This window comes from Oxyura jamaicensis, chromosome 4 (genome assembly GCF_011077185.1).
Source record: "Oxyura jamaicensis isolate SHBP4307 breed ruddy duck chromosome 4, BPBGC_Ojam_1.0, whole genome shotgun sequence".
Lineage (NCBI taxonomy): Eukaryota > Metazoa > Chordata > Aves > Anseriformes > Anatidae > Oxyura > Oxyura jamaicensis.
The window spans coordinates 62,982,652-63,000,454 of record NC_048896.1 but is presented as its reverse complement, the minus strand read 5'-3'; the positions used below and the strand labels follow the sequence as shown (position 1 = coordinate 63,000,454).

At 38.9% G+C, this 17,803-nt stretch overlaps 2 protein-coding genes across 11 annotated transcripts in view; both read left to right on the top strand.

Moving 5' to 3' along the window:
* Window positions 1-3,392, top strand: part of KIAA1109 (KIAA1109 ortholog) — a 115,029-nt gene extending 111,637 nt beyond the window's left edge. For all 10 annotated transcript variants that reach the window (XM_035323487.1, XM_035323488.1, XM_035323495.1 and 7 more), the window contains 2 exons: window positions 1,570-1,735; window positions 2,648-3,392. In XM_035323487.1, coding sequence (XP_035179378.1) covers window positions 1,570-1,735; window positions 2,648-2,864 — 383 coding nt within the window. In that variant the 3' untranslated portion in view covers window positions 2,865-3,392. The remainder of the gene's footprint in view (window positions 1-1,569; window positions 1,736-2,647) is intronic.
* A 596-nt stretch (window positions 3,393-3,988) lies between these two features.
* ADAD1 (adenosine deaminase domain containing 1) lies at window positions 3,989-16,673 on the top strand. The gene is made up of 11 exons (XM_035323496.1): window positions 3,989-4,375; window positions 5,832-6,013; window positions 7,944-8,111; window positions 8,660-8,728; window positions 9,243-9,368; window positions 10,262-10,385; window positions 10,597-10,767; window positions 11,854-12,080; window positions 13,684-13,921; window positions 14,407-14,539; window positions 15,429-16,673. Exons 1-11 carry the CDS (start codon window positions 4,182-4,184, stop codon window positions 15,540-15,542), a joined length of 1,746 nt encoding a protein of 581 aa, XP_035179387.1. The 5' UTR covers window positions 3,989-4,181; the 3' UTR covers window positions 15,543-16,673.
* The last annotated feature ends 1,130 nt before the right edge of the window (window positions 16,674-17,803 follow it).

Genomic DNA, 17,803 nt, shown 5'->3' with positions numbered 1-17,803 from the left:
ATGGCACATTCAGATGAAAACAGTTTCAGGAGGCTACCTTACTTTCATGGCAGTCCTTTCATCCGTGGAGTTTCTTATCAAGACATATTTTTTGTGACTTCAGAGTGTTTTACTTTAACACATGAACAAGTTTAGTTACAGCATTCAAATTTGGCACATGCATTCTTAAAGAATATGTGGTCTTTGCTAAAAAGCAAAACAGAATTTGATGTATACATGAAGTGTGACAAACAGTGACTTAGGTTGTTGTAAATTTAATGTGAATAAACAATGCAGTACTAAATGAATGTGCTCTATAATTATCTGCATGTTGAAGAGTAGGTCACAATTGCGCATCTTTAATGCTTTATAAGTAATTATTTCCACAAGTAGTATCTAAAACATATTTCATCAGTTAAGATTTGGGAAAGAACTTAATAGCACTGTGGATGCTCATCATAGGTAAAATTTGACATGCTATTTTGGTGATGACATCTCAAAAGTATATTCAAAATTAAAAGCAGCTTACCCGAAGATCTAAAAGTTCTGATTTTACATTCTTCAGTTTCCAAATTTTCCCATAGGAATCCTAGTACAGATTCTCATTTCTGTACTTTTTTCCTGAAAGACCTCCACGAGAGTAACGTAAGACAATAATGTATGTGTAAACAATGAGTTACCACCATAGTGAAAGTCACATTTGTTTTTCTGGTGTATGAAATTGAGTGTTGCACATAGTAGTTTGCATTTATTACTCATCTGACATTCATGTTAGATGATGTTACATGTAAATATAACGTTTATAACTTGTATAAGATACTAAAATTCATTATTTTACAAATGGCTTTTCTATAACCATTTCAAAACCTGTTGTGTACAACAGAACTCAGAGACACTAATTTTCCTAAAAACGCTTTGTTCTGAGATGTCCAAGAGATGCAGAAGCTAACAAAAGGGGAAAACAACTATTTTTGGTGAATACTTTGTCAAAAAATACTTGGCTTCAGGCTATCCACATGAACTCAAAATTCAGTCCCAGTTCACAGATTTGTTTTTATTTTATAAAATGTGCTGTTTGGAGGAGACAGAGCTGCTGTTCCCTTTCTGTATTCCATGATTTAAACTCAAGTAAGAACTGGGTTCAGGTCTCCTTGACGCCTTTGGACAAAGATTGAATTTAATTATTACCTCACCATCCTCCTCCTCTGTCAATCAAAAGAAATTAAAAAATAAAAATCCAAACTAGGAGTGTGTCTGAATTTTGTTTACGGAATATGGTATGTTTTGTTTTATGCCATGATGAAATTAGAAGACCCTGTACACGGATGGTTTGAGTTTGCAGAGAGAAGAATTCCACATTCCAGTATTAGCCGTCAATGATTAATTTTTTTCATATATTTTATTAGCAATTTGTTCAAACCAAAAATGTCGGCCAGAAATTCTGTAAAAGTGTTACAAGTTGAAACATAAGGTGTTTTTCTCTTGTTTGAGATTTGTGCTGGTGTTCCTTTTAAGATGTCCAAAGAGGATTCAAATGAGATGCTCATGACTGACTGATTTTTTTTTTTTTTTCCCATCTCCATTTTGTAGCTATTTTTCCTCCTCGCATTTTGGCTTCTCGTCCAGGGCAGAAAAACTCTGTTGGTGTACTTGAGGACAGCTCCACTGAAAAGGAAGCAGAGGAAAGCATTACTTACACTACAGTTGACTGGAGAGAATTTATGTGCAATACTTGGCATTTGGAACCCACGCTCAGGTAACGACCATGTTTATCTGCAGTCTCTTTATGCATTTTATCTGTGGGTACTGTCCTTCAAAACACAAGCATTTCCAAGTTGATTCTGTTCATCTACTAAGAGGATTGATCGCATGGATGCTGTTAGAGATTCATCTTTGGCTATTAGTGCTGGTATGAAAGGTCAGGACATGACAACAGCTGGATAACGCAATTATCTATTACATTAATTAACTTCTAGATTGCACTTTTGGAAGGTAAACTGCTTAGAACTTAGGTTAAAAGAATCTCTAAAGGCTCTTCAAAATTAGGACAATAAAATTAAACTCCACAGATGAGTGAACCACAGATGACTATTTTTCACTTTGTCCTTCATTTCATTCCTATTTTCCTCACATGTATACTTTGCTGACACTTGGCAACAAATTCCTTACTACCGTGCCAAGAAGGAAGATTTTTTTTTTTTCTCCAGAGCAGGAATTTAGGTAGTTCTAGTTATTACTTCAGCATTCACCTTAAAATAAATAAATAATAATAATAATAAACTATATAATAGTTCCTATATGACAGTTTAAGCGTAACACAAGAGAACAGCATATATACCAACAACCCACTGCTCTCAATATACACATTTAATCCCTAAAAGGTGACTTTTTTTCTGTCAGGGTTTGTTTGCTTTTTAACCTCTGCTGGCACTACTAGTGCATGTAAGTGTTCATTCACTTCATATCAAAACACACATCAACCCAGGCCAAAAGAATTCTTATCTCCCTGAGCATCCTGTTACTTTGAGAGTTGGTTATCTTCAGCTATCTGTATATACTAAGCCTGAAGCCTGTTGGGCAGAAGTAACGATGGGTGTAGACAAATGCTAGTTGCTATGTAAATTTGAGATCCAGTAGCCTATTATTGCTGTTGTTGTTGCTTTTTTAGATTAATATCCTGGACTGGGAGAAAAATTGATCCTGTTGGCGTTGACTACATCCTTCAAAAGCTGGGCTTTCACCATGCAAGGACTACTATTCCTAAGTGGCTGCAGCGTGGTGTCATGGATCCTTTGGACAAAGTTTTGTCAGTTCTTATAAAGAAACTTGGTACTGCACTACAGGATGAAAAAGAAAAGAAAGGAAAAGACAAAGAAGAATACTAAAACTATAATGTGACAACCATAATTCCGTTTGATTTTATCGAAGTGTTTTATTGTAAGAATTTAAATATGGTTTAAAGAGAAACCTAACAGCTTTTTGCTACTCTATTTAAAACTTACATTGTGAGTAACTGTTTACTGTGGTACATGATACCATTCTGTATTTGAAGTATTGCATGATTAAGACCAATGTATATTCTGTGAAGGAATAGCTGGAACACTGTAAATCTGATCCTCAGTCTCCACTGTTTTATTGTGTGCAATATGATTCCTGCATCTTCAAAATATTTGCAGATTAACTGTGAATTTTCAGAAACTTTATTTGCCATAACACAAAGCCCTATGTTGATGTGACTGGTATTTGATTTGTCAATGTAGACTTGTGTAAATTATATATATACATAACTTATGAAACTGTGATTGCCTAAGTGCTAAAAAATCGTTAAGTTTATTACACTTGTATTAAAATTTAACTATTGTACAGATTTTTTTTGTTCAACCTCTTTGACTAAAAAAGTGTTTTATGTGTAACTTTGCATCCAGTATCATTCAAGCGGCGGGTGTCTGTCCCCCGCACCTCACGGGCGGGAGGCCGCCCTTCCCCTCAGAGCGCTGGGAAGAGGCGGCGCGGGCTCTCGGCGCCCGCAGGGAGGAAAGAGCGAGAGGCGGCGGCGCCCAGCCGCAGGGAGAGGGCGGCGGCCCCGCGGCCCGGGGAAGCACCGGGCCCCGCTCCGGCGGTTTCAAGTGCCGCCCTGCCCCGGCACGGGAAGCCGGAGAGACAGCGCGGGGGCCGGACAGCGCGGGGGCCGCGCCTCGCCGCAGCGTGGCTTGGAGGCTTCGCGCCGCTGCTCGGCGGCCATTTTGCGGCGGGACGATGCCCCGGCCCCACCCTCGCGCCTCGGCCGCCATAAAATGGCGGGGCTGCGCCGCTGCTATTGAGGCTCAGGTGGTGGGTGCGGCGCTGAGTGGATTCTGGGAGAGCTCCGCTCAGGGCTCTGCTTTGCTGCTGTAGTTTCCTTGAGAGCTGGCTGGGCGGTTTTCCTGCTTCTGAGGGTGGTGGAGAGAGAAAACCCCACAAATCGTCATCGAAGTTGTCATTGAAGGTGTGTGGGAAGGCGGTGAGGTGGCTCAGAGCTTGGTCATGTTGCCTGGCAAAGGGGAGGAATTGGAAGGAAGATGTGTTTCGGTTCTTTGGTCTGTAGGGAAACAGGGTGTGTCTTCGTTTAAGTTTCTTCTGTGGAATGGTTTAGCTAAGAAGGTGAGTTTGTTGTTTGCCTTTAACATCTGATTATGCTATTATTGAGTGTAGGTTGATGAAAAATGGCTAGCACCAGTGACTGTTTCCAGAGTGCCAGAGCACCCACAGCACCCACCTGTGACCCCATGCAAATGAAGACTTTGTCAGCTCAGACTTCTACAAAGCAGCCTTTAGGAAAGTATGTGGCTGTAAGGCCTAAATTCTCACCTTCTGAGAGGTATAGTGGACCACATTTCACTCGGAAGATGGCACAAAAAACAGGTATAGTTTTGAGTTTATTCATTAGGAATGGGTGTTGTAGTGACCTGTTAATGCTACTGGGAGTAACTCTTATGACTTTCTCGTTATTTGGAACTCGGCAGCTTTTTCTTATCCCTGCATTTTCTCAAATGACTTTCTTAGCACCTGCTTGAACTTGTTTCTCTTTTCCCGGTTTTCTTTTGTGAATCGAGTTTGTGAGCAAAAGAAAATTATTTTAGGGTAGACTGACTACATAGTCTGTAGCTTTTCATAATTTCACATTCCAGGTTTTTCATTTAAAATGCTGCAAAGGTGCTAAATTAATGTGATAGATACTGCTGCAAAAATTTTAACAGATCATTGATAAAAGTTTAATTGCAGTCTTGGATGTCGCTGTATACATTTGGAGTTTGGTCTCTTCAAATAGTTCTAATAGGGAAAGGGCACCACTTTATGGGCCTGGAGCTGTAAGATACCATTTTATTATTTTTCTAATTTGCTGGAAGATACAGATTTGTGGTTAAGTATATGGCAAACCCAGAAACTGAAAATCCCATCCATCCTGGAGCTAATAAAGGGAAAAACGTTTCATGTTGTCTTTTGTGCTTAATTTTAAAGACCAGAGTAGTCTTCGCAGCACTAGATGCTGCAGGAAGTGTTGCTGGTTATGGTAGAGGAGAGCTCAAAGACAGCTTTCCGGATTCACTGTGGACCTTGGAAAGAATTTGTCTTTTGAATGAAACTCAGGAGTTGTGTTTGCCTCGAGGATACCAGTCAGAATGCAGAAAAGCCTCTTGGGACTGGAGGACTTGCTCCACTTTGACCACTGCAGTGCGTGATGGGGACTGCTGGGGCAGGTGGAGCATCCTCCCCACCTTGCTCTCCTGGTCGCAGGTGTGGTTGACGGTGGGGCCCCGCAGGGTGACGGTGCCCATGCGGCTCTGCTCTCAGCCTGTCCTCCCCTTGTCCGCCTCAGCCAGAGGTGCTGCCCCTGCGTTAAGCAACAATTCGTAGAGGGTGGCTTCTCTTCTGAGGGGTTACTTGCTTTTTGAATGGATGTGCTTGCTGCAGCTTTATGGTGTCATATGACGGAGTTCCACTGCTTGTTTTGTGTGAAAAACCACATGCTTGATTGTTTTGAGTGTGCCATCAGCAACTTTCACTTGATCTCTGGTTTGCAGTTGGGGCTGAAGTATATTTTGTATTTACGTGTAGTATCTGTCAGTGTGCAGAGGTTCGTGGACTCAGTCCTTACAGTAAACACAGTGCTTTTAAAAGAGGGGGTGCAAGCCATGACAGGATTGCTTGGATTTTAATGGATTTAAAAGGATTCAATACAAAGCAATACCGTTCTAGAGCAAATGGTTTTACTTTTTATTTGAGGAAGTGTCTAAAAAACACTTATTTTAAACAGATAGAAACTGTTGGGGAGGCTGTTCAGTTCTTTTCTTAAATTTATTCTTTGGTTTTATTCCAGAGCCTTTACTGTCAAAAGCACCCCGTATACCTCCACAATCAGCGCTTCCTTCAAAGGAAGTGCTAGCAGAGTTTATTGAAACATACAAGCAGGATAAAATAAACCCAGTATCTGCCTTATATCAGTTTGCACAAATGCACCGTGTACAACTTGAATTGAAAGAAACTAGCGCACCAGGTAAATACTTTTTTTATTAAATAAAATTGTGTTTCCTTATCCTAGAGATGTTTCAGTTCCAGGTGTTCAGTTTCTCTGGCTAGTATTGAGGGCGCTAATCAAGGTTTTTTTTTTTTTTTTTTTAAGTGTTGGTTGAACTACTGCCACATATGTTGCTTTTTGTTCACCCTTTTACTGTCTACACGGTCATGTTTTATAATTAATTACCAGAGAATTTGACCAGATAAACTGTATAAAGTTCTGGGTGCTACTTCTTGACATTCTTTTTGTTTTAGCTTGTATAGTCAAGCATTTAGTCTTCCTAGGCAGTTACTGTTACAGAAGAGCTTAGTATGTCTTTTGGCTTTCTTACTAAATTATGTGAAATCACTGTTCAGCCCTCGTGAAGCCATTTACATCTTGTCTGGGTGCACACTAGCTGTAACATACGCCCTTTGTTGCCGCGTGCTTGGAGCAATACAGATGGCAGTCCTGCCTCTGTGCAGGAACCAGGAAGGGAAGTCCTGGCCAGCAGTCAGATCCACTTGCTGTCAAGGGCATAAGGGCTGTTGTACCTCTGTGGTCTTAAATGGTGTTGCCTAAAATTGTGTTTGCCCCTCTTACAATTCATCTGCTAACAAGTTACCGTAATTTCTTCTGCAAAGGAATTCGATCTACTTTGTCAAGACCAGCTATATTTTTCCTTTTTTTGGAAGTCCACTATTCGTCTAAAGAATGATAGGTTCTACCAGACATGATATGCTTCTGTATTCCAGTTTCTGTCTCTCTGTGGATTTTCATCTCTGCTCTTTCACATTTTGCTACAAATAAATGTATGTTAGTTGTGGTTAATTAGAGGTCTTTGTAGCCGTTTCAGATGATTGCATTTTCCCTCTGTAAAATATAGGTCCTGTATTTGCGGGTTAGTTGTTAGCGTTCCTGAGCTGAAATGTTTTTATTTTTTATTTTTTTAATGTGATCTCTTTGATTCTCTTCTAATGTTTACCCAGTCCATACCATGTAGTTGATATGCCTCTTTGTTATGGAGCCATAGGACTTTTTCCTAGTTACTTTCATATTACTGAAGGTGAAACTCATTTAACTTCAGTTTATTTGTGGGAGCTTTATCTGATCTTTTTTTGGTTTTGTTGTTCTCCTCAGAAATGCTGTAGCAAAGGACACTGTCACTATTGATCTGGTTAGAGGAAAGAGCTCTTTAAAAATAAGTCCTTTTTGCTCTCTGTCATGAAAGCTTCTCATAGAATATAGAATTGTAGAATGGTTTGGGTAGGAAGGGACCTTAAAGGTCATCTAATTCCACGCCCCCTGCCATGGGCAGGGACACCTCCCACCAGACCACGTTGCCCAAAGCCCCATCCAGCCTGGCCTTGAGCACCTCCAGGGATGGGGCATCCACAGGTTCTCCGGGCAACCTGCTCCAGTGCCTCAACACCTTCTGAGTGAGGAATTCCGTCATATTTAATCTAAGCCTACCCTCTTCCAGTATAAAGCCATTCCCCCTTGTTCTACCACTATGCTCCGTGACAGAGTCCCTCCCCAGCTTTGCTTTAGGCTCCCTTTAGGTACTGGAACGCTGCTGTAAGGCCTGCCCGGAGCCTTCTCTTCTCCAGGCTGAACATACCCAGCTCTCTCAACCTGTCTTCATAGGAGACATGCTCCAGTCCCTTGATCATCCTTGTGACCCTCCCCTGGACTCTCTCCAACAGGTCCACATCCTTCTCATGCTTGGGGCTGGGTGCAGGACTCGAGGTGGGGTCTCACGAGAGCAGAGCAGAGGGGGACAGTTCCCTCCCTTCCCTGCTGGCCTCTCTGCTGTTGATGCAGCCCAGGATACGGTTGGCTTTAGGGGCTGGAAGCGCACAGCGTTGGCTATTGATAAAAGTACATTAAATAGATTTACTAACTATGTGTGCCTTTCTCTCCTTTAAAGGCAACAACTTAAGTCTTTATTTTGCCTTTTGTGCTGTGTTGAATGGTGTTTGCTACAAGACTGGATTGGGAAAAAACAAGAAGGAAGCTAAATTCAATGCAGCTAAACTGGCTCTTGATGAGATACTTCAGTTGGAGTTCGCAGGGGCAATGACTTCTGACAAGTCAGGTAAATAATCTAGCAGTACCTAAGCAGAACTTGAAAAGCCTTGCTTAAAGATTCTCTATGCATAATTTCTGTGTAGCTTTATGGAGTGTTCCTGTATCGTGGCTTCTGTCCATTTTCTTGAATCCTTTGAGTGGAGTTACGTGCCGTACAGTTCTGAAACTCTTTTCCCTTTGTCTTTTATATACTAGGAGTTGTGTCAGAGTTTTTAGCACAAAGAGGAGAATTACTGAAGGAATCTATTTGTTGCTGTTGTACTTGTTTTGCTGCTCATGAGTTTGCAGCAACATGAAGTTGATCCTAAGTGGTTGAGAACTCTTAATGAAAAAAATTAAAAACACCGAGTTACTACTTCCAAAAGAATTCAGCTACCATAATGTTTACCTTCTTTTAATGGTTGCTACCTAAACAGTTCTATGCTTGTAAGGACTTCAGAATCAGAAAAATGTTTTGTAGAGAACTGGAAAGTTTAGCTTGCTGGAAATAATGTGTCATCCATGTTTTGAAATCTGTAATGTCAACCCCAGTTTGAATTTTTGTTAAATTCTTAGGTCCTCCCTGTATTCCTGTTGAGCCTGAAGCTCCAGCAAACTCCGCTTATGTTTCAAGGATCTGTTTTGGTAAGGAATAGTCCTGTTTTTCTATATTGATTCAGATTACCCACCAAATGCTTGTGTTTTTCTTTAATGCTGTTCCTAAAACCTTGAGTGACCTGTGTGACGTTACACTTGTTTTAGACAAGAATGCCACAAGTTAGTCCCTGAAGTGGGAGTCTGACCATTGCTTCTATGACCGGCTGATGGATGCAACTTCAGTAAATTGCTTGAATTGCAGTCTTGAATCTGTGACAGAAACAATATTTCTGTCTTTTTTTTTTTTTTTTGAAATGCTGTTTCCAGTAGATGGTCGATCTTAATCCATATCCCCAGTTTGTCATGACTAATAAAACCATCAAGTGTTAAGGTATTCTTGTCCTTCATTTATTCATGCCCATCCTTATAATTGTCAGAACCACAATGTATGCTCATAGCAGTGCTTTTATTGTGGGTTTCGATTAATAATTTGGGAAGTGTTTGCTGCTGCCTGTTTTTCCCCTGCAAATTTGTGTCTTGGTGGCTTTTTTGTCCTGTTTAGAAGGAAGACGGCTTATATATCAAAATTTTTCACAAATGCTGGAAAAACTATTTAACAGCCTGACTACCAAATACCCGGAGTACCAAAGTTGTGGCAGTTCACTGGCTGCCTTCATCATTGAAAAAGGCAAGTCTGCTTTAATCCTGAGTATGGGGGCTTGGGCAGCCTAGTCTGTGTTCCCAGAGAGCTTTGCTTTAATGTGTTTCTGATCTCATAAGTAGACATAAATGGTAGCTGTTTTCCTTTGACATGATCTCTTCTGATGGCTCTATCACAAATATTCTATGTAAGGAGAACTTGCGTTTTTCTCTTAAGCTGATGGAGTACTGTCGGTGTATGAGTAAAGAGGTCCAAGGAGAGGAAAAAAAGGAAGAGGTAGAAATGACAAGGTGGACCTCAAAGACTGCTAAAAGAATATAAAGAGGGATCAGGGCTAATGAAATGTGGGGGAAGTCTTTTCAGCAAGAGTTTAAGTGATTTTTTTTTTTTAAAGAGATTCTAAATTTAGTTGTGGAATGTGAAATGTACTGCTGTGCGGTAGACCGTCAGTCACTGTTACTTCTTGTCATCTTATATCAGTGTCATTGTTGTCACCTTTTGTATAGTGAAGCACTGTGTGGTAACGTATGTTGACATGAACAGTGCTCTGTCTGGACTGCTGCAAGAACGTGAAACAATCTGTTCCAGGCTTTGTTTTCAAGTGTGCTCAAGTATGCTGATGCCTTCGGCAGGTACGAGGCCTTCCATCAGCATTCTTCAACAGCCCATCTGTGTAGCCTGTTCCACGTGGCTTGCCCTGCCTACATTAAGGAAACCCCCCCAGCCAAATACTACTTGTTCTCCCTGTGTTTTTTAAGCATGATGGTGCTGTCCTCGATGTCAGAGATTCTTGAGATTATTAAACGAATATCGTCATTAAACTGAAAATACTGATTCTTGGATCTGTTTAACTAGTTTTAAAGGAAAAGTTTGAAAAAGGCAATTCCTTGATTACATAAAAATAAATGTGTTCTTTCCAGGTGGACAGTATGAAGTTGTAGCTCTAGGAACAGGAGAATGTAATTACAGTAAGGACTATCAACCCCATGGAAGAGTGTTACATGACAGCCATGCTATTGTTACTGCAAGGCGTTCTCTCCTTAGGTGAGAATGTGTGTATCAATAGTTACCACTTCTTTTGAAGCTAGTTCTTAGTTTTACTTTTCCTAAGGTAATATAAGTGCCTTTGCATGTTCGTAGTTAGTACTTTCTAGATTATGATCAAATCATACAGAACGAAGTAAATTAAATGTCAATGCCCACATATTCACGAACAAGTGAGCATTTCTCACGCTTATTGTTACCACTTTTTTAGATATTTTTACAGACATCTTATGCTGTTCTATAATAAAAATCTAGCACGCACAGAGACGTCCGTATTTTGCACAGCACCTGGCTCAAAGTTGCTTGTCCTAAAACAAAATACAAATATCTTCCTCTATATGAATCAGCTGCCAAAAGGATCTGCACAGTTAAAATCACAGTTGTAAGTACCCAGCTATTTTCAGATGTGTTTGTAATGGAAGATGAGTTTGTTCACATAGACAAACGTGAGTGTGAAAAATAGGCATCATTACGTCTTCTTAATAGTGGGGGGCCTCTGCTGAATATTTTTTCAAGTTTTCGAAGCATTAGTGTACAGAGTGGTAGTGATAGTGTCTGAGATGCAGCTTAATGTGGTAATACACAAGACTTTTACATTGGCTATAATTTCAGGATGATACTCTGTTTATTACAGATCATCTACCTCGTAACCCTTCACCCTGAGATACTCTAAATTACCACACTTGCTTCCTCAATGGTTAAATTAAATGTCATCCTTTGTACCCCAGGACTAGACTATAAAAAGTCTTGGATTGCATACTGTAAAAAACTTTTCAAAGCTGCTCTGCTTTGTAGAAAAAATAGAGAACAGACAAGGAGTTTTCCTGCCTCATCAAGTCTGGGCTTACCTCTGTACTTCTAACTTTTGGTTGTATTCCTGAAATTTTTGTAATAGTCTTAAGACTTAACAGCAGCATTCAATGGCTTAACCAAGTTACAATGAAGAATATTACTTTGTTTCCCCATAAGTGAGTGGTGCAGTGGAATAACGAGGCAGCCGGGTACTTTCATACCCTATTTTGATGCTCAGAAGGTAGACTTCTGGACTGGAAGTCACAGTCGGTTCGTTGTCAGTTGTGCTGACTGGGGGAATCGTTCCTGCGAGAATTGCAGAAGGTTTCAGATCACTTTCTCTGTGTCATAGCCTGCTCTTAGAAGGAAATAGTAAATGAGACTGGATGCAGCTTGCGCTACTCTATGATAGTTGACAGATCACAGATCCACCGTTAGTTTTTTTCTCTCGCTTTTGGCCTGTTCTGGTGCGTGTACGCTACTGTGACAAACTCGAAAATAACTTACGTGACAGATCAGTTTACATACAACGTAAGTTACTTTAAAGATATTTTTTTTAAAAAAAGAAAGTTACAAGTAATCGATTGGGTATTTGGGGGTAAAAAGCATTAGATACCACTTTATAATAATCTCTGAGTACTTCCTCGCTGAAATTCCTTTTCATGTCTTACTTCAGACATCTCAATCCCCAATCTATATCTGCCTATGAAGCTAGTGAAGAACTGAGTCTCCATGTTGCTGTAGAAGGCAGGATTTACCTTTCGGTTTGTTGTCCACCTAAAACTGTTAGAGCAAGGAGCATGTCGGCCACTGACAAATTAACAAAATGGGAAGTGGTTGGTATTCAGGGAGCATTGCTGAGCCACTTCATTGAACCGATTTATATCAACAGTATTCTTGTAGGTAAGCTCAACAAATCAATTTTTTTTTTGTATGTCTTCATCTTCTACTTTGATTATATTTTTTTAAAAATGAACTAAACAATGGTGGTTCTTTAAAGATTTGCGTAGTTGTTTGTTTTTCTTTTTTATTCCGAAAAGCTACTGGATATGTTTTGTTTTACATTAGGCCATTTCCAAGATAAATGAAAACTCGATTAGTCTCATTGTTTTGTCCTTTTGTGTCTTTTTGAGTTTTACAGATGGTCCTCCCTCTATTTGTATAGTGGCATTAGAGTAATACCAGAAATTCAATATTGTTCTGTAACAAAGGAAATTGTAAATATCGAGAAAATACCAAATAAGTGTAACAAATGCGGTTTTAACTATTTGATCAAATATGGGGACTTTAAGGTGATAGTGTTAGTCACTTAACTGTAGAAATGAGCAATGGTGGAAAAACTGCTCCAGTATTTAACAGAAAATATCGGAATGCTCAGTTCTGGGTAAGCCTCACCCTGGGTTACCTTAGCAGCTATATTAGGAAGTATTTGTCTTTTTTTTTTTTAACTTTTTAATTTCATTACTTGCATTGGTTATTGCAAATAGATGTTTTGTTGTGCAATAAGGATTACCAGGGTAATGCTGAGTTCTCAGGTTTTTGTAGCGTTCAGGAAGACAATGCTGCTATCAGAACTCATTTCAATAGTTTTCACTTATAAGGCGGGATTAAATTAATGAGTATTATCCTCGAGTTTTTAAAGTGTGTTTTTCTCTGAGCATTTGTGTTACTGAGTAGTATTGACTTAGTACACATATATCTGAGTTGACCAGACATTGAAGCTGTATCAGCTTCTTCTTTTCTAACACTGAAGGAAGTTTCTGAAGTTCTTCAAAAGATTTTGCGATAACCGGTGAATAACTGCATGTCCCTTCTAAGGATGTTGGGGCACTTTTGCTTAAAAGAAGCAATAGAAAAGCTCTTCATGCTCACCTGAGTGGTGTTCAAAGTAAGCATAATAATGTATAACATGTATTAAATAGAAGAGTAACCCATTCTGTGACTGTTCTTGAGATGCTATGGACCAAAATATGTTTATTGAAATAGGCAAAGTAAACAAAATGTTTATTTTAATGTTTCTTCACATAGTTTTTTTTTTTTTTTTTTTGAAAGTGTATAATTGAAATCTGAGATTTGTTAGTTTCTGCCATAAGAAGTCTGAGATCTGTTTTCTTAAAAAAGATGTTCTAGTATGGAGCAGTGTGAGCACATTGGCTAGTGTATTTTCTAATGGAGAACATGGAAGTTCTATTTTAATGGTGTCTTCTGTGAGGTAAAAAGTTAATGAAGAGTTAATTATTCCAAAAAAGGAAGCATCCAATGATGATGGCTCTAGAGAGGGGGAAAAAAGTCAAATTTTTCAGTTTGCTCAGATCAGAGCAATATACATGTTAGGCATCTCTTACCGAGTTTTCCTGTGCTTTTTGTCATTTTTAACTAGTTCACCATTCAATACAGAACAGAAATATTGGAACTGATTTTTCTGAACATTTTTTGTAGAAAAATAGATACTATGTTGACTGGAATTTATTGATTTTCTTACATGTGACTGGTTTCATTTTAACAGGAAATGGAAATTGCAAGGATACGAGAGGGTTAGAAATAGCTATAAAACAGCGTATTGATGATGCACTCACATTAGAGCTTCCCATGCTTTATGTGGTCAACAGATCACATATTTATTTGGTGAACGCTGCACAGCCAATTCAGATGGATATGGAGCACAGATCTCTTAGTTTGAATTGGTCACTGTCAGATACATCAGTGGAGATTGTGGATGGATTAAATGGAAAAACCACTGAAAGGTCAGAATTTTATTCTCCCTTATGTTGAAAATAATAGACTTGCTGTTCTGTGCTGGTTCATTTGAATGTTCATTTTTTAAGCTATGCATAGAGCCTACACTGTTACCTAATGAGAGATTCTCTCCTACATTGTGTGCATCCTATATTTAGATCTAATTTTAGAGCTCTTTTAACAATCCACTGACATACCAAATATGAAACGTGAATTAATATATATTTAGTTGTGGTAGTGAATACTTTACTTTTCAGAATACCTGAAACCAAGTAGCATCTGAGTTCCTATGAATTCCAGTTTGTAAACAGTTGTTAGCTTATTTTAAATTCTTTTACCTGCATTAGCTTTGCTCATTCAAAGTGGAAGCAGCATCATATGATTGAATTCACAAAGCGTTGGGGCAAAACAAAACGCAATCATGATTGGAGTAATATACCTGTTAGGCACCTCTTACTGAGTTTTACTATGCCTTTTGTCATTTTAACTGTAGTTCACCGTTCAAAAGTGGCACTTACATGGCAAGTCGTCTTTGCAAGGCGGCAATGCTTAGTCGTTTCAAATTGCTGGCTAAGGAAGCAGAAAGAAATGATTTACTTCAAATTGCTACGTACCATGAAGCTAAGGTAAGCTGGTAAGGGAGAAAAAATATATTAGAATCTCTGAAAGGCTTCTCTCAAAACTGCTTTGGTAGGCTGGGATGATCTTCTGGATTGCTGAAGACTTCACTTGAACACCTGGATTCCTTTATTGCCTGTCATCTTTGCCTAAGACTCTCTGAAATTGCTGTTTTCAAGTAAAGTCAAGTGAAATTAATCTTGACGCATCCTCTATGAAAACCTTTCATATTTTGTCTCAGGATTTGAAGGCTGCTTGACATTTTGCTTACAGTAAGATTAGTTTCATATTGGAAGTTTTTTTGTCTTATTAATGTAACTACTTTATATTCAGTTCATACATACATAAATATCTTTCTGCCACAGAGTGCTTTTGTATAGGAAATCTTACTTTGCAGAGGGAAAAGAAAGTAGGAATCATTCATCATCACTAATTCCTAAGCTTTCCCTTGTGGTATAAAAAGACAGAGAAATGACTTAAAGGAGCTACTATGGGTTTTGGTTGCTGTAAATAAAACTTACACGATGTACCTGCTTGGAAGCACATAGTCTAATCTTACTCCTCTGTATTCCTCTTCATTGAGTGACATTGAATGTTAATTTATTTTCTGTGTAAAGATGATACTGGAACTGAAAAGATGCTGGGGGGAAAAAAAGATCACATCGTATTTAACAGAACAGTTCTATTCCATTAAATGCCCAAAAATATAGTAAAGAGTAAGTTTTTAGATTCTGTAACACTACTTCACTGTCAGCAAGTAATGGAATTGTAAAATCTGTTCACCTTGTTTTCTGCAAGGTTTGTTCTCACGCATCTTATATGACAGTGTTGAAGAATGCAGATCTCTGGGGCCATGGATCTTGAAGGATCTCAAGACAATACTTTCTTTTTTTTTAGATTCAGTCCAAATCGTATCAAGAAGCTAAAAAGTTGTTGCACAGCTACTTAGAGCAACATGGTTATGGATCCTGGATTGTGAAGTCTCCGCATATAGAACAGTTCATTGACTAACTGCAAGGCGGATTGCACGTGAAGTTAGTGTGATTTCTTTCAGTGAAATGCAATTCTCATTAGTAAAATGTTTAACTGTTGGGGTTCATATTCACAGTGAGAAAATCATTCTGGGGCTTCCTATTATCAATTTAAATACATGTGTTAAGCTGAGTATAACAGTTTTTTTCACAGGTAGGAGTATCTAACAGCATTGCATGTCTGTTCTGGTTTGCCTCACCTCCCAGCATCACCTCATCACTGCCCCCCCCCCCCCCCGGGGGGGGAGTCACTGACACGTTTTTCCTGTTAGTTTCAGGATTGCTGTGCATCAGTCTCTTTTTCTCTCCTTTTTTTCCCCTGCATTTTTCATAACTGTCTTTGAAGAAAAAAATAATCAGTAGAGGTGGAATTTCTTAAAAACAAAAAACTGTATGTGAGAATCATTGACAATTTGTACTTTATCTGTAGGCATCCTTTTGTAAATTTTTTTTTTCTGTATTTTGCATTCACTGAGCGTGCTGTAGTTCACTACCTACTGTTTTTGGTAGAATGGTTTAAGAAGTCATTTGTGTACTTCCAAATGTGAAACTGAATTATCAGGCTGTTACCAACTGTTTTCTGACAATCACTATTTTTAGGAGTGGGCTTAAAGCATTCTAAAGGTGTCAAAGTTGTAAACAAGAGTACTGTGATGTAGCATAGAAGTTACCAGAAACAAGGTTCCTTCAACTTTCATGGGCCACCCCAACAGCTGTGAGATGTTAGTGGTTGTAGACTAGTTGGACACCTCCTTCCACAGATCACTTCATCACTGCACTCATTCATCCTTGCAAAATTGTCTCTATAATGGTCTAAAAAATACTTCCTGTTGAGAGGGAAATTGCTTTCTTGTAAGTTATGATAATCTTATGGTAATGTTTTGGTCATGTTTAAAAAGTTGTTGTTAATTATAATAGTTGGGTTTTGTTTGTTGTGAAATACTAGTGTACTTAGACTTGATACTACGTTTTCATTGCGTTGATTTTTGTGTTTCATACAAGTTCGGGAAGCTGTTACATAAAAGTTTTCACACATCAGTAATAATACAGTGCTGTAGTTATGTTTTGGCTTGTTACTGTAAAAGAATTATAAAACAAAAACTCTTCAGTGCTTTATTCTTAATCTGTTTTTCTAACTAGTATATGGAATCTTCACTGGAGGCAATCTTACAGTGAATTTCAAGTTTCAAATATTCAATTGATGGAGGGCCCCTGTCAAACTTACTGACTTGTAAATGTTCTATCCTTGACCTTTTTGACCTATTCTGCTATTTTGTTTTCTGGTATAACCTTTTAATTTAGTAGGGTTTGGGGTTTTGCTTCTTTTCCTGAGGGGATGCCTGCTCCGCGTAATATTTGTTCCATGTAGTGTTTCCTTTCAAAGAATGCTTGACAATGGCCATCATATTCCAGGTTGGATGATAGTACTGTCTTGAGGGGGGAGGAAGTATTAAAACTTTCTTAAATTTCCTTGTTGATGTGTTAGATTTTATATACTTTCAGACAGTATCTCTGTATGGATTTAGACCTCTTCTGAGACATCACCAAGGTATTTCCTGTTACTAAGCTTAAAGGGTTAAATATGTACAAGTAACTTAGATTTCTTTGTGTACTTGAGACTTTTTATTAATTGAACAGCACCCCAGAACATCTGTGAAACTTAAGTTCTACAAAGAGAGAGGTTGTGGTGTGAATAAGATGTGTTATGATGTGTATGATAGCTGTATCCTTGAAATGTTACTTAATAACAACTGCATGGATATAGTTTTCATATCTAGATTGTTCATTGTTTAATTAGCAGCATATGAAGAATACATTGAGCTGGTAAATTTAAGCATATACTTGTTCTGTGAATTTGTTTTCAAAAATAACTTTTCTAAGGAATTACATAGGTAGGGATGATTCTACATGTTTCCAGGTACCTAGGATGCCATATCTTTTAGAGGAAAAACAAGTCACGATGGATCCAAGATGCTGAGAGGCAAGGCTATGTCTGCACCTCCAGTAGTTGAAGATGTATTCCTGGCAGGCAAATAAACCACATACATCTGTAGCCAGCCCCAGCAATTGTAGACGGGCACACAGGAGCACTCACATGAAGACAAACAACACCAGCAGCCTTGGGGTGGGAGCTCAGCCTCTCCCCTGAGATGGAGGTCGGGGAGGCAGAAGGTGGATATGTACAAGGTGGCTTCTTCCAGCACCTGTGTGCAGACAGTGTCAGCCCACTAGTTGCCCCTA

Excerpts from the sequence above, each read along its gene's own strand:
- ADAD1 (XM_035323496.1), top strand. The coding sequence starts at position 4,182 with ATGGCTAGCACCAGTGACTGTTTCCAGAGTGCCAGAGCACCCACAGCA. Across the intron at positions 4,376-5,831 it reads ACTCGGAAGATGGCACAAAA|TCCAGAGCCTTTACTGTCAA; the intron begins AACAGGTATAGT and ends CTTTGGTTTTAT. Across the intron at positions 13,922-14,406 it reads AATGGAAAAACCACTGAAAG|TTCACCGTTCAAAAGTGGCA; the intron begins GTCAGAATTTTA and ends TTTTAACTGTAG.